Raw genomic sequence first — 16,888 nt, forward strand, 5'->3', positions numbered from 1 at the left:
AGGCTGAATCAAACTACGTTGCCGTAATACTATTTTGGATTATGTAGATCAAGTGGCTCTCCCTCGGAATCCACATGGCCTTAGTATAAAACATACGAAGTGAAGATTTTTCAAAGAAAAAATCTAGAGGACAAATTCAAAAAAAACCTAGACTTAAAGTTAAAAAAATAGGAATAAACAGAACGGCAAAAAACAAAACAAGGAGTATTAAAAAATGACACATCACGTAGAGTGCATATCAAGGTTCCTTCATATAAAAATTGACGCCAAATCAATAGGATATTGAAGATAAGATATATTTCTCAACAAATAAACAATACATAACGAAAACCTACCTGTCAGCCAAGCCAGGGCATACAATATTCTCTAACAAGGTTACACTTTTAAAAAGTTGGCTATAATTCTGTTCGGTAATGCATTTGCCGATCTGCCAATGTCTGCCTTTGTCGACAATATACAACCTTTTTTGTTTATTATTTGACTCCAAAAATGAGAGAATTAATAGTTCCTTGTTCTTTGAAACGAATTCGCGAATAGAGGTAGAGAGAAGCTTCAGAATTTGCGAGGAAATCTCAACTTCTTCCGGTGGAATTTCATCAAATATTGGTAAACCATCAACAAGCTGTAGCATTTCTTGGCACGAAGAAGAATCATTCCTTAAAATGAATAAAAAACAACATTTAATTGCGACGCGAAATACTAGCTACCCTTACACTGATAAGCTCTTGAAATTCTAAGAAGGAAATAGTTAATTCTGGTTCAGAGTCAGAGGTTGACTTTTTGCACGTCACAACCTGCGTCTGTTTCTAATAACGGCATCACAGTATCTTGAAAAGCTCGAGCCGGTATCTAAACTTAGAGATAAAATATGACATAAAACTGTTTTAATTTATGGATATACAAAGATATTCTAAAACTTGCCACTAACCTTTCATTTCTTAAAATCTCCAATATAAGTGTTTTAGCAAGATAGGTCACTTTTTTATCTATGCGTGGCAAAGTTTTCTGCGGCCTTTCTGCGCCTGACGCAGTGTCTCCATCTGAGCATTCAGATTTCATTACATTTGCAAGAACTTTCAAAAGTGATAAACTTCGTAACGAGCCTTGCATATGAGCTGCTATCTGGGAACTGTACGTTACTATGTCCAGTAAGGACTCAAGATTTTTCGCCTGGTTTTCTACCATAACAGAACTCAGCATTGCTTTTTCGCAAAGAAAGTCATGGTGCCTATTGCTCTCGCTGCATTCATGGGACTTCAACAGCACATTAGCAAGTTGAAAGGGTAATTGCATAATCGCCTTACTTGGAAAGCTTTCAGAAGTTGAAGTAATTGCAATCCATTGACATATAAGTATATTTATGTTCTTCAGGCCTATGTCACTTTGAGCTATCTTAGCAAATACGTTTGAAACTAATTTTAAATCATCATTGTTTCCTTGCGTGTCATTCTTTACTTCATCAACTATGCCTACAGGGGTGTTATGCTCCCATACACCCTTCGCTAGAATTTGATTTACTCTATCAAGATTTTCATAATAAACTTGATTTCCTTCCATTTGAAATCCTTTGTCAAATCCATCTACTAAATGATATGTACTATATGCAGCCCCATAACGGTTTGCATTGGTAGGAAATTTTGCATTGTCCTTCGTATTTCCACCTTCCTTTTGATGGACACTTTCTTTAATCACTTTCATCAGATTTGTTGCAATTGATGACGCGATGTCCATCAATTTCTCCTCCGCAGGCTCCCCCTCCTGCCCGGACATCGTTTCAGAGGAGTCACCGCTAGACTCGCCAGATGCACTACTTTGTTCTTTATCATCCAAGTTGACTGGGATTTCGATACCAGTATCGTCACCCATATTAACTACAGGATTCGACAGCACAGACTGCTTTTTAAGAAGAATTTGACGAATAAAACACAGGATTGCATGATTAATCCAGGGGGAGCTGTATGAATCCGATGTGATGGCAAGACGGATAAGAGCAGTGAGATCTTCAAAATTTGCAATTTCAGTGATATGGATTGGAAGGTCACTGGCCAGTATTAACATCGACCCAATCTGCAAAAAAATACACAGAATCTAAAAAACTAGCCACCACAGGGCATAATTTTACATTTTTTCTTGCCCGATCTCTTTTTTGCAAATTCTGTCTATAACAAGTTTACATAATTTCTGTCATTTCTAATAATTGAAAATTTCAGAAAACAAAATCAAAATTTATGGAATCTGGAGATTTCAGTAGGTTTTCGACATTTTCTTGCGTTCGAACGGTAATTAAAAATTAGGCATATCAATGCAAAGCACAACATAAGTATCAATTGGACATTTAAAGATTTTGTGGGCTTTTTGACAAACGTGAGCCACATAGCATAATGCATTCCAATATAACACATGCAATAGGGGAAAAGGTAAAAGAAAATACAATCGATAGCCCGCAGAATATAAATACAACTCAACAGAATGCAAATTTTTGATATACGACATTGAAAAATAATGAAATACAACACAAAAATAAAACACTGTGGCTTATAAAAGAAGCCCCATCTACGACTTGTCTAGCAGCTGAAACGGTTCTTTAGCTCGAAATTGTGCCTACTTCTAGTTTAGATTTCTTTAAAGAATCGAATCTTACTAAATTTGCCTGTTAGACACAAGACACATCAATAGGGACAAAAACAATTGAGCTTTTCCAAAATAATGAAATCATTACTCACCTTGCAACTTAATAAAAGTCTCTCGAAATCTGCTTCGGTTCGACAAGCCAGCATCAGTTTGAACAAGAAAGTCAAGGTGGGCAGGACCCTCTGCTTCTTAATAACACCAGTCTTTGCATCAGGTGCATGCTCACCGTCGTCCAACAAACTCAGGGCATCTGCAGTGATCGCATGATGGTCTGTTCTTCTTTTACTAAACAGTGGATGTCTTCTTAACAACAGCAAATCTTTTAATTCCTGAAAAATGAAGCAGTTCTTTTAACCACAACGGATTTAGTCCTTTTGAGCACATTTACTCTCTAAATGCAAACCTAAGTCGTTTCCGCAATATAGAGAAGTGGCAGTTTTTTGCAGGGATACTTTGTTCAAAAGACACAAGACATCTGAAGAAAAATCCACAAAAGAGAAACTCATGAGGAATAAAATTTGTGAAGGGAATTTATGGATTTGAGGTAATATGTAGACCAAAAACAGGGCTAAAATTTCAGGAAAGATTCTAGGGTTTACTTTCTCAATCGTCATTTACAATAACAGGCTTTTTAAAGAGAGTTGCCTTTTAACTCTTTTTGAGGTGGGTTAACTGTACGAATAATAGTTTGATGCTTGCCGAAGGGTTTCAGTACAAAATTTTGGAAAATTAGGTGAAATATCTAGACGCATTTCAAGAAAAGAAAAGGACACACTAAATAATAAAGCTATAGTATATGAAAAGGGTTAACGCTGATTTAAAGGGGGTTGGCTACCGCTTTCTGGAACTTTATGTATATAATGGTAAACCAACTATTTGTTAGAGACAGACGCACATCTAAAAGCATACCTTGCTTGAACTTTGTGCAATTGGAACTTGTGCAAAGCCCATGGCACAGTGTTTCTTCTTTTGGTTGGCGAGGATCTGCAGTCGCTTATTGAACCTCGTCAGTTTCTGCCTCTGAGCTTGCAAGTAATCTCGTATCTGTTCTTGCGTCCGGGTCTCAAGTCCACTGGACTCTTTTGCCATTGCGTTCCATGGCGTCAAGAAAACCCAATCACCTTGATCTGCAATTAAACAGATCATAATGATTTTTTCTGAGTTGAATGCTTCTTTTTGTACAAAAACTTAAACTAGATAGCGCGTAATAGAAAAACCTGACCGAACTGGAATAAAATTTGCTGAGGATTCATGCGACGACGAAGCATGACGTCTTTCGAAAGACAACAATAATTAAAAAATTTTAATAACCAGTACGACGACAAAGCAAAAAGACATATAATGCATTCAATAACTTCTTGCTACATCGTAGACAATTCCAATTTAGACAGATCCATTAAGACAATTCCAATTTAGGCAAATCCATTACAACGCCAAGTCCATTTAATTGAATTAAGCGTTTCGACTCTGGCTAGAGTCATCTTCAGTATAATTACAGGCGAGAAAAAAAATCAACTTAAATACGAAAGAGCTGAACAAAGGGGGTCGTAAATCATGTGATAAAGGAGTACGCTTGAAAGGAGCAATCAGGATGCGAGAGAAGACACAAGGAATAAACAACCGCGCACCAACGCGAGAGACAAACAAGGTATAAAGGCACACCAAAGAAAACAATACGGGAAAGAAAGTCAGAACAAAGTCATAGGAATAGAGGACTGTTGGGAATTAAGCGAAGGTCTGTCCCGGTGTATGAGGAGGCTTTCATGAATAAGTAGATCAAAGAGGGGGGAGGGTCGAAGGGGGGGGGGAGGGTTGCTTGTTTTGGAGAGAATAGAAAAAACTTCAACAGAAGCCACGTGTCCAGTTGGACGTGGAAATATGATCGTGAATGGAGGAAGGGCAAGGGGTTTTAACATCCTGGCCATGTTTGTTGATTCCCAAGTGCGCTCTACATCGAATCAAAAAATTTCGAGATGTTTTACCATAATAAATGGCGCTGCAGCCACTACACGTAAACTTGTAAATAACGTTAGAGCACAAAAGGAAAGTGTGCAATCTTTAAAAATAAATAAATCAGAGATTGGATTAGGTGATCTGAACACGAATTTCAGCTGAACATCACGGTAGCGTTTCTTCATGACCTTAATAATGTTTTTCTTAATGCGGAGGCTATAGTTTCCCAAAAAGGGTAAAAAGAAAAAGAGAAGCTGTTTATTACTGTCGAGGTTAGAGGTTTTAGTAGCATGTTTAAACTGTTTGCCAAGAAAGACACGGATTAACTTATCAACCAAGGAATTAGGAAAACAGTTATTACTAAGGATGGTTTTAATCTTACAGACAATATGAAAATTCTCATACGAAAAGCAAATATGAAAAGCGCGGTAGATCAGAACGTTACCAAGATTAAGTTTGTATCTAATAGGAGACAAACTAGCAAAATCAGTGTAAAGCCCCGTAAATATTTCTTTGCGGTAGAGACAAGTAGAAAATTTATCAGGAGTTTTGGATATCAAGACTTCAAGAAATGGTAAGGAACCGTTATTATCAACTTCAACAATGAAGTTGATATTAGGATGAAATTTGTTGATATGTTGAAGGAAAAGACTAACGTGTTCAGGGTTCTCAAATAGGCAGAAAGTATCATCAATGAAAAGACTAACGTGTTCAGGGTTCTCAAATAGGCAGAAAGTATCATCAACATAACGTCGATAAAAAACAGGTTTAAATTCCGGGGGGCATTCATTTAAAAAATGGGTTTCGAGAGCACACATAAATATGTTGGCTAGAGAGGGGTCAAGGGGAGATCTCATAGCTACACCGTCAATTTGATCAAAGAGTTTACCATTAAAAATAAAATGGTTTGCGGAGAAGTTTGCGAAAATTTTCACGATCAAACCTGCAATCTAAATTGCGGAAGGAGTCAAGGTTATTAAAGATGCAATTAATACAAAGTTCAATGCATTCATCAAGAGGGTTTTTAGTAAGCAAGAGACATCAAAACTGGCCATATATAATGAGCGGTTAGGAAAAGATGTAATTTAATTAACAAAAGAAAAAGAATCTTTAGTAGTGTATTGATTATAAGTATGCGGTTGGAGAATAGGAACAAGAAATTTAGCAAGGTTATAGTTATATGTTCCAATGGCAGAGAGAAAAGTTGGAATTTTCTACGATGTAGCAAGAGGTTGTCTACGATGCATTAAGTCTTTTCTTTGTCGTCGTACTGGTTATTAATTTCATTATTAAGCTGCGATTTCCGAAATTTCAAAAAAATTTTAAATATCAACTTTAATTACACCATTAGTGCAAAGATTTTAAAGAGGCTCAAATACCACCCTAGTTTTAGGCCTGGTTCAAACGTCGCACTTCTCGTGTGCCGAACCCAACTCTGTTTGGAGCGACACTTGAACATGTTTAACGCGACTCCCGTTTCAAACGTCGAACTCAATTTTGTCGCGCCAAATGGGTTTTAGGATTGTTACATAAAGTATCTTGGTTTAAAATTAAGAAACAAAGCAAAACGGTGACGAGAATCCAATGTTATGAGATAAATTTTCCAAATAAATTAAATTAAATATGATTATGCATTGAGTTCGGTACATAACAAGTTCAACGCTTGAAACCGTGCCGTGCTGGAGTCGTGCACCTCGGCAAGTTCTGGCGATCCAAACTAGTTTGCCGCTCCTAACTAAATATGCCGTACCAAATGGTTCAACGTCGCGCCCCTCATGTACTTAATTCTCGAGTTAGGTTCGGCACATGAGAAGTGCGACGTTTGAACCAGGCCTTACATCCAAAACAGCCGAAAACATATAGCTTAACAAGCTTAACAAATTAAAAGAATAGCTGTTTGGTTCAATCTCTTTTATCTTATTTGTAAGACTGTTTCTGCAATCTTTCAAATGTAATTCTTGGCTGAATGAATGCTTGTATATGACAACCCTTCTACGATAGGCTTCTTTTCAGTCCCAGTTAAGATCTCAACTCGTTTCTTCCCGCGTGTGCAAGAATGCCCGCAGAGTCACGAGCAACTTTGCTGTCCTTTGTTCAGAGATTCGGGAGCGAGTGTTAAAGAACCTGCTCTGCAACTTCTTGAATACGACTATTCTACTTGAATTTATGCAAGTGAGCATTTTCTCAACGAAGAGAATGGGCTTTTTCGGAAATTCAAATGTTTAGGTGTACAAAATATGTGAACAATTTTCGAAATAACTAGTGCCTCTCTAGGCCTACCGGCACGGGGCGACAACGTCGAGAAGGCATGGCGACGGACGAATTATGGCTTCTGTTTTGCTGTACACAATAATGTAAACAAGTCTTCGAATTCATTTACATGAAGTAATATCAGTAAATTTACTAAGAGATTACTAAAATGTCTAATATTATAGAAGTAAAGAGGAAGAGAGGCCTCGGGAATAAGACTCACCAAAATGCTGCAACAGCTCGTTGAAGACCAGTAAAAGCAAATCAACGAGTTCCAAGTCGAGCTGCCCTCGAGATGCTCTTCCTTTGCAAAGCGGTGCTAGCGTATCATTCAGTAGATCAGTAAGACTTTGAATAACTCGGTTCCTATCTGAGGCAGTCTTTAGGATTCGCATGAAAAGAATGAATAGCCTGCCAAAAGGGAAGAAAGAGGACTGATACTTAGAGCAAACCTTGGAGAAACTTGAGTTGACTATGACCGTGCAAAATGCCGCCCAAAGTCATTTGAAAACAGCACTATTCGATGCAGTTGATGGAAAATTACGGTGACAATTTTCTGATTTTTTGAAAAAAGAAACGACTTGTAAAATAAACTTGTGTGTTATAGGTCTGAGCTTGTCGCAGGCACAATACCAGATAAAGATGCGCTTGGTCAGTTGCATGGTGGAGCGAAATTCTGATATCGCCATGATGCTCTGATGTTTATCATACGTCCTGATGGCCTAGATACAATTTTCTGGTCGAATGAAGAATGCCTTTTTACTGATCTAGCACTAAAAAGTTATTATCGAATTAATACATACAACACTGCATATCATATAAATTAAAGAGAAAAGTGAAAATATCAAATAAGCATGTTAGAAAGCTTTTCTCTTCCAGCTTTCGTCAAAAAATAAAGGAGAAGTTGATACAAAAAGTGTCACAAAATGAAAGAGCGAAATTCTTAATTTTCACCTGTTCTTTGGAACTCCATGGACAGAACTGCTTTCAAAGCAGTATTTAAAGGAATTGATCAGGAATTCATCCCACCAAGGCTGAATCTCGCAAAGGCATTGTACAAGTGTACATCCGAGCTGTCTTATCTTAAGGGGACCAAATATACACAGATTCTTAAACAATTCCAAAAAGTTGTCGAAATTCACGACTTCCATCTCAAAAGTTCCTGTAATTTCACTGGATTTTGCAATATTTTGAAGTGACAAGAGAAGAGTCTCGAGGAAGCACTCTATGAGAACTCTCATGAAATCACTTGGCATGTGACCATTCTGCCTGTTTACGAAACCAGGTATTCCCTGCTTTGACTTCGTCTGGTAGAACTTCAATGAATGAAAAACATGATTAAGATTAAGCTGTGTTTCTGCACAATCACTGTAAGCTTTCATCAACATATTTTGCAAATCCCCTGATACACGATCAGTGACTTCAGCAGAAGCCTCTGTGATGTCTTCAATCGCATTGGACAGTCTATCACAGGCAAGGGCGTAACGACAGAACGCTCTGTCATACTCTTGCTGCAGCCTCGATTTCAGCTGATCGGCTTTGTAGGTTCCATCCACGGGCCTACCATAAAAGTTCCCAAGGGATATTGAGATTTTGGTGGAGTTCAATTTTCGGCTCCCATTCGCAATGACCTATAACACAATATTCTTGGTATATAAAGAAAAAACGTCTTTGATTAAGAATAAAAGCAATTTGGTATAATAATAGTTGATATAGTGTAATTACGCTCTTCCGTCAGCCACTAGATTTCTAGATTAATGACAACTAGCAGAATCTTGTTTAGATGCACTGATTTTCAACAAACACCAAAATATTAGGATTCCATATTATACATTTAGAGTTTACTATCCGTTTTTTAAATATCAACACGTTAAAAATACATATGGAAACAAAAATTGCGGACACTGGGATAACAAACTTTCAGATTACTCTCGGTTTGAATTTGAAAAATTGTTAGGAAAACCAAGTTCCCAAACGATTTTTGAATAAGCGAATAGGAAACCTCACGGTAAAAAAAGAACCATTAAACACCGGAATGATTTAATGCAAACAGAGCGGGTATTACCTTGAGGTATTTGCATTTCACAGATGGTATCATGTCGGTCAAGATTAAGGCCTTCCGCCCGATTTCATTCGAAGTAACAACGTGCACGGCCTCTTTTTCAGTCTGATTCTCCTTCCAGGCATACACTGACAGGCTTGCTAAAGATGAACAGGGCGGGATGAGCACATCCGTCAAGTATATAGGTCGCTGAAAGTCGATAATTGCAAAATGTTGTGCGGCGGCATGCATTCTTTCAACAACTAGTAGCATCGATTCGGGCACCTGGAAATGAATAAAATTTAGAAATTTTGGCAGTAAATTTGAGAGCTTGGTTTCTGAAAAGTAAATTGATTACTGGTGTTACTAAATAACTCTCTATAGAATACTAGCTGTGAAAAAACAATTGGCTCTTAGAAAACCTAGCAGTGTTGCCATACTTGGGTTTTTATCCCAAGATCTTTAAGTGTGTTGAAATTTTTCTTTACAATTTTAAGAATCAGTTTGAAATTATTTTTAGTTTAATTGATTATATTTATTCGAACAAAAATATAATTGCCACAAAAATAAAAAGGCAGGATAGAGACCAAAAAACAGTAAATGGTTAAATCCGTAAAGTGGAACTAAAATATTAATAAAAAATGTTCTACATTAAAACGTTTGGTAAGAATATGATCACAACATGAAGTTTATAAAAGATAAGGTGAAATGGTCAATAATTTCGTACAAAGAAGCTGATTGCACTTTGCAGACAAAGAATATTAATTTGTAATAACATGGTCGCTGCATGTAAGTTATAATTTAATAAAATGGCAGTTAATAGTTTTTTAAATGTCATTGAACTAGTTGGAAACTTACAATGAATTCGTTATCAATATCAGGCGGCTGTTCCTGTCTAGCAGATCTCCCTCTTTTCTTTACAACTTTCGCCTTTCGTTGGTTGAGGTCGGAATTCCACATATCAAAGCCCTCTTTATCAAGAACCTCGTATACACTTTGATCAACCTCGATGTAATCTTCATCTGGCATTTCCGACTCGATGTTATTCAAATCATCATAAAATGGCTGTAGCGAACAGAGGATTGTCAAATATATGATGGAAAACATAATACTTAATAAATGCATAAGCAGCTATACAAACGTAAAAATCTATCAACATACCATTGAAATTGACAGAAGTGCTGAAAATAATCTTAAATAGAAAATTCCCTAAATTAAATAAAAGCCAATACAATTTAGACAGCTGCCAAACAAATTCAAGGAAGAGAGGTTTTACTGTTTATGCCACAAATAGAGTTCTTGATTGGTTACTATTTTTGCTGTCTCGTGATTAACAAAACTTGGTATCACAAAAAGAAAACAAGGAAATGTTATAAGTTTTTTGAACAGGTAGCATTGAAGAACAGGTGTAATCTGATCAAAACAGAGTTGTTCTTCAAGTCACCAGATTTTGGTGAGTTGGATGGAATGTTGTCATAAATTGCGTTTTATACCATTTGTTAAGTTTATTTTTATCAAATTAATGGCTTTATATTATTATCTCAATCATCTAAGGTCAAATGATCATGAAATAATTGCTAGGAGCTGGGTTGGAGAGGCTTTAGTAACGAGACCGAGGTAGAAAGAAGTCGAAACAGTACCTTTCACTGTTTTTTGAAATACATATCCCAAAACAAAATGAAAATTAACCACTAGAAGAATAGAAGCTTTCTTTCAGCGAAAATTGTGCTGCTGAAATACTACGCATACACCCTAGACAATCTTGAGGCTCTATAATAAAGCCGAAAAACATAACATGATTTAGAAACATTGTTTTGAAAATATCTTACGAAAAATGGCAGGTCTTCATCTTTGTATGGATACGGAGGTGAGGTGCCAGCTGGCTCTTGAAACTGACTTTTAGCGTGTTCCATGCTAACCTTCAGAGACTGGCTTTGGGGGTTACTAGATTTCGTCACTGCCTCACACTTTGAGCCTTCGCTCGTCATTACGCAAGTAAAACCGAGTTGGTGCACCTCCAAAATACCTGAAATAGTACGAAAAGTTTTTTAAATATAAATGATAATATCAAACCCATGGGATACGCCCGAAGGGGTCTTTAAAAGCAATGACACCAAATAATTTGTTAGTAGTTTTCTCGGAGCGCCAAACGCAAAGGAAGGTTGAGACAACCGTTGGGTATAAACCAGGAAAATTTATGTAAGATATAGATATATGACGAACGATAGATCAAAGGTAAAAATGGAATATGGAAATTGTTAATGATTGACAAGCAGAACAGTCTTCTTGGTCTCAGAAAACACCTGCATGTTACGACCAACATAGGTCAGTTTTTGAGCTGACATTTGTGAAAATACTTCCTGATCAATTCTAATAGGATGGCAAGTCACATACAGCCTTTTAACAAGAGAGAAATCAACTACCTTCTGAACTCACCTGGTACTTCAGAGGCTGCAACAGACATGGTCTTTTTGCCATCTGCGGCTGCCTCGCTGCCATTCTGAGGCTCCGGTTTCGTTTTCACGTTCTCACCCATAACCAAGTTAATGCAAACGGGCTCAGCGATAATTGGTTCCAATGGCGACCCGACCAAGTCAAATCTACAAAAAAAGTTAACACGCTCCGTTAACGATTTCAGCAGGAATTAACATGAAAAGAACCCAACTTCTCATTGCACAAAAGAACCCAATTCTAAATCCCAAGCTACCTCGTGTGTTTAGAGAAGTAAAGAAAGCATCATTTGCAAATTCATATCCAATAATTAAAAAGACGCATGTATGTGTTATGATTACTTTAGGGGAGAAGAACAGTAACAATTCCTTCACTACCTTGTCTGGAGCATCAGCTGCTTGCTTGTAATGCTGTCCTGGTGGCATCTTGTTACTTCCACCAAAGATATCAAAACAGATGCAAAGAGCCCTTCCAAGTCAACCGGATCGGCATATTTGATAGCGGCATTGCACAGTCGGAAAAACCAACGTAATGCCCCAACCGATGAGAAATTCGCTACCTCCTCAACGACACTCGTAAGCGCCAACAGAAGCTGCTTGGCAAAACTTGAATGTCCTAGTTTGTCAGAATACCTAAGAGAAAAATCATGGGATATTTAAAAATTATAGAAAATGCCCAAATCTAGATAATTTGAGATAGTTTGAGAACATTGTGTATAATTTGAGATAAATCTCATAAGCCGCTTTAGCTGTTAGGCCTATATTTATGGACTTCGTGTGACCAGACAGGGCGTTTATTTATACAATGGATACATTGAAGTCTCAGGAGAAAATAAAACAAAAGCAATGGTCAACATTCAAATGCGACAAAAATATCTACAACCAAGCATTAATCAGTAACTGAGAAAAATCGGAAAATTGTCTTCAGATCTCGACTGTTAGCATGACCAAACAAAGACTACTTCAGTCCAGCCAAAAGACAACGAGACTACGACAAACATATTAACACACAATGCATGCCGCAAATGGAAAAAAATTGAATTTATCTGCTTGAAACTACTACGGAGCTGCGTTATTGATAAAATAAGGACTTGAAATCCACAGTTGTTAGCCGTTAACAGTAAACAGTTAGATCAGCGGAAAATTGTTTGATAATATGATGAAATATATGTCAATCTACGATTCAGCAACATTATTATAAAACTGCTTTGAATGGTCAGCCTTGGAAACAATGCAATGGAGTTTTTACACATGCAAGACCATACCTCTTTGTCATTTTAACTTAATTCTTTTTGGTTATTAAGTTTCGAATTGACTTTTCAGTCGCTGATACTAATCAACAGTAAAAATTTTTTTAGCTCAAATCAGTGACAATCATCACTAGATTAATGATTAGAAACAAATTTGAAAAGGTGAGAATGATTTTATTAATAAATGTGTTCGTATAAGCGATTACAAAATACGGATAATGAGTTCTAAGGATTGTAACCCACTATTTATGCCACAGCATGAGGGTTGCGTCATTCCGTCATAATATAATGCATAACTTGTTGACGGATATCAAAACAAAGCAGCAAGTTAGTACTGCTTGCTTGATTAGCCAAAGGAGTTTAGATAGAGTTTGTATGAGATGACGTCACAAAACTATTTGCAGAACCTTTTAAATTGGATCACATAACCTGAAAGAGCATCAAAAATACTTCTGAATGTGTGAAATTCAGTAAAACCAGTTACAAATTGGCTGAGATATGGCCACATGAGTGTAGGCTCTTTCGCCATTAAATCACTGTAATTTGGTCGTTATTCATAAGTTTATGAACCTTGAAAATATTAAAAAATAATCTTGCTTAACAATACTCCACCTAATTTCCAACAAATGTAGCTGATTTTCAACTATTAGAGGTATATTCGTGGGGTTTTTTAAAGATTATATTAAAAGTCAAAAACTGCAAAAACATATTTTGGCGACGTCAAACTAAAGGGCTCTATTATCATCCAGTAGCTGCAGATCTTGTCCTTTGCTAAGGTTAGTGTAGTCTACAAGAATCTGTTACCTGTTTCAAAAACTATCAACATGCAAACGACTCTTGCTCTATAATGAAATACCAAGCATGAAAAGAAAATTCGATTTCATCAACATATACAATCAAAAAATACAGTCACAGTCAGTTTGCATCATACCTGCAAATGCTGACAAGCAGTTGATAAACTCTATGGGCCAGTGTTCTATCGCCATTTACGAAGCAAGCCTTGATGAGGTCTGAGACGTTTTCTGCAACTACTTCTACAATTTGGCTCCTGCGGGCAAACCAACAACAAAAAATAAAGGTATTTATAGTCAAGATTTTAGGCAAGAGTATTTATTAGGATTCACTGTCTACTCAGCACCAACGGTTACAAATAGTTTTATATTTAACATTTTGAGTAAACACCAATAATATAGCTACTGCAGCACATAGACAAATAAGCAAATACTCTTGTAACAAGTTAAAAGTTAAGTTTAAAAACTGTCAATGCCTAAAACCCTGCAACTGCTTAAAAAAATCTCGAATCTCTTCAATTCCTTTCCATAACACTATACTACGTCATAAAGATGGTATATTTAAGCACACGACATTTCAGTATACACAGTTCAGCCAAACACTCTACTTCTAAAAAAACCAACATCGTTAATTCGTTCTTGGAATAAAGGTTTTTGTGCCATATGCTGTTATTGGCAACCCTGACAATGATGCGATGAAAACAAACCTCGTACCTTAAACGAAAAGAAGGATAGGAAAACCATATGCAAATCGTGCATTGAAAAGGAGGCTGTACCGTGTTTCTACGTACGAAACACAAGCAGCTCTAGGTCAAACGATGGAATAATCAAATTCCTATAAAACTTGAATTTTTAGAATGTCATTCATATGTTTATTTTATTTTCATTATCTAATTAAATTATGGGATGCGTTAACTTCTATCAAAATCATATATTAATGATTTAAACATGTTTCTATTCGTCGTTGCATCTGATTAGAAAAAACCTTAAATTTGTGCGTCTCACGCAAATTTGCACATCTTTCCAACGCAATAACAGCTCCCTACATTACCTAAAAGTGCCCCCTTTTCTTTTAAAAGTACTCAGGACAGGAGTGAAAAAGGCATTTCCTGACAGGAGTAACACATATATGAACTTAATAAAACTTAAAATATAAAATCTAGCAATTGGTTTACCTTAAACTGTCTTCGGCAAATGTCAACATGTGCCATATCCACAGAAATATTTCCAAGCATTTTCTTCCTTCTGAATCTTCACCAAGACACTTGCCATTGTAGACATCGATGACCAATTGATGAAGAAGCTTCCTTTGCATTTCTCTTTCTTCTATCAAATGTAGACGAAAAGATGGAAGCAACGATGAGTCTGGCATGGCAGGCAGAAACTGGTATATGACTATTTGTATGTTCGATATAAAGTCAGCAACCGCGAGTTTACTGGGTCTTCTATCCACCTCGCCGTTGAGCCCGGCTTCTGACTGATTAGCCGAGCCATCCCTGGGACGATAATCCAGATCTAGTGCTAAATAACTGCTTTTTACAGATGCCAGCCTTGGTGAAGTTAGCATCAACGATGCTTTGCAATCCTCATTTGATCGGTACTCTGACAGTGAAACTGGTCCGCAAATCAATTCCCTGTCGCTGAAATCGTCTGCTTTGCCGGCAGTGTTCTTATTCTGTTCTATCAAATACAGGGAAACAAACAGATTTGATTCTTCAGAAATTGATGTGTTACACTCAAAGGCCAGATCGATGTATCCTATTGATGTTTCAGAGCTGACAACTATCTTGAATGTCACGTTCTGTTCTTTCGGACGAAGCCTGAAAACATAATGACCATTGGAGCGTGTTATTAGACAATCAAAAGCCCCTTTGTTAGGCTGCAATTAAGATCAAGGAAAGAACTGCTTTTAAACATTAATGAGAATGGAGTAGCCTCTGTTCGTTGCAAGAGAGATTAACTCGCTGCAACGCTCTGTGGTCAGACATTTCGCGGTTATGGAAAAAACAAGGAAAGCAACAGTTTCCCACAAACAGAAACATCTCGAAATAGGCCAATTAAAGACAAAACAATCAAAATCCAAACAATGAAGATTAGCAAAGATTAAATAGGGGCGGGAAACCAGGGAAATAAACACATGTACTGCAAACAGCTTTTTACGGCCGAGTCAATACAATTACAATACATTTATATATATGCTATTTCGTGTAAAGAACAGGACGGTTCAAAGTTTCTACTCCGAGTTTCACGCTTATTGCGATCATCAGGCAAAAGAAAAGCGTGTACAGCCCTGCCTATACGGCATCGAGCGCTAAATGACCGACCGCTAAACAGTTATTTTCACTGCATTTATACAAACATACCTACAGCTACTCTGATAGGATTTAACCTGCTAATCATAAAGCAAAAGCTGCAACTTTGCTTTATCCTTTCTTGGTATTTCATAAACAGTTGATCATTTAAATTTTCTTATTATGCTCCCTACTTACATACTAGATGGCAAGTAGAAGTTACGATTTGTTCAGATGAATGACAAAAGATGAAGACGCAACTGGCACGAACCTTTGTTCTTGTAGCTTTTGATCAGAAATTCCATTCACGCCCTTGAGAAGCGATGGACTGCTTATAGGATAAATATCTTGGACATGTGGCTGAAGCCGCCTTTTGCTTTGCAACGGTGCATTGGCGCTCAATGAAGCCCTGCCAACAACCCAGTCCATTGGTAGGAACATGTGCACGCCATTGGTAATTGGTTCGAAACGGGTCAGGTGCAGGAGTTCCGATAGTTTAGCGTCGTTTAACGGGACATCCAATATATGACCTGAAAGTAGCAGAACTTTATGATAATCTTAACAGTTCAGGAAAACCTTTCAAGTGCAAAGCAAAGCATACTGACAGAAAATTGGAGCAATAGATCCGGGCATAATTGAAATGCAGATAATGACAAATGAAGAGATGTTCTGAGTAGCATCTGGCTGCCAAACGCTGACCTCACTTGAGACATTTCAGCGAATAAATGATTGTTTAACAAAATCATCCAAGAAAAAATTGGATATAGCATCAATCCTGATGACTGGGATTTAAGTTAACTTCTTTCACTTGAATGAATTCTTGAGTAACGGGGGGAAAGAGGAGGAACAATTATAAACAATTAGAAAGTTAGAAATATAGCTGCAAATGTCAAAAACAGGGGGAAATGCTATACTATAATAAGAAATAAAAGAAAATTGTCATTAATGCTTTATTCATAATTTAAATTAAAGAGACAGACGATACAGAATAATGGGCTGCCACACCTACATTCATTTTTTCTCCCCCCCCCCAAATTGAAAAAAATAAGTGGATTTCAATGTTAAACATAAATTTGTATGTTTAATTATAAAGGATCATGCTCGGTTCTAGAAGTTTCCAGCTGCCATGAAATTATTAACAGGAGGCGACTTGGAAAACAGGAGTTGCGAATAGACTCTTTAAAAAACTCTTTCACGTCCAAGGCCTCTAGTGTCACTTCAATACATTTGC

At 37.0% G+C, this 16,888-nt stretch overlaps 2 protein-coding genes across 2 annotated transcripts in view; both read right to left on the reverse strand.

Annotated features, from left to right (window-relative positions):
- LOC135691044 (dual E2 ubiquitin-conjugating enzyme/E3 ubiquitin-protein ligase BIRC6) overlaps positions 1-16,888 on the reverse strand; it is a 50,785-nt gene that overhangs the window by 20,579 nt on the left and 13,318 nt on the right. The window contains exons 11-24 of the mRNA XM_065208787.2: positions 15,929-16,187; positions 14,542-15,186; positions 13,507-13,623; positions 11,704-11,958; positions 11,312-11,475; positions 10,705-10,901; positions 9,734-9,940; positions 8,900-9,160; positions 7,789-8,465; positions 7,058-7,245; positions 3,541-3,758; positions 2,724-2,960; positions 929-2,067; positions 336-656 (exon numbers count right to left, since the gene is read on the reverse strand). Coding sequence (XP_065064859.2) covers positions 336-656; positions 929-2,067; positions 2,724-2,960; positions 3,541-3,758; positions 7,058-7,245; positions 7,789-8,465; positions 8,900-9,160; positions 9,734-9,940; positions 10,705-10,901; positions 11,312-11,475; positions 11,704-11,958; positions 13,507-13,623; positions 14,542-15,186; positions 15,929-16,187 — 4,885 coding nt within the window. The remainder of the gene's footprint in view (positions 1-335; positions 657-928; positions 2,068-2,723; positions 2,961-3,540; positions 3,759-7,057; positions 7,246-7,788; positions 8,466-8,899; positions 9,161-9,733; positions 9,941-10,704; positions 10,902-11,311; positions 11,476-11,703; positions 11,959-13,506; positions 13,624-14,541; positions 15,187-15,928; positions 16,188-16,888) is intronic.
- On the reverse strand, positions 4,466-5,531 carry LOC148959262 (uncharacterized). Its single transcript, XM_089110849.1, has one exon. The coding sequence runs from the start codon at positions 5,439-5,441 to the stop codon at positions 4,590-4,592; it is 852 nt and encodes a 283-aa protein (XP_088966975.1). The 5' UTR covers positions 5,442-5,531; the 3' UTR covers positions 4,466-4,589.

Source organism: Rhopilema esculentum, chromosome 10 (assembly GCF_057945365.1).
Source record: "Rhopilema esculentum isolate cy_ngs chromosome 10, ASM5794536v1, whole genome shotgun sequence".
Lineage (NCBI taxonomy): Eukaryota > Metazoa > Cnidaria > Scyphozoa > Rhizostomeae > Rhizostomatidae > Rhopilema > Rhopilema esculentum.

Bases quoted from the DNA above. Each gene is read 5' to 3' on its own strand.
- LOC148959262 (XM_089110849.1), bottom strand. From the start codon at position 5,441: ATGAGATCTCCCCTTGACCCCTCTCTAGCCAACATATTTATGTGTGCT.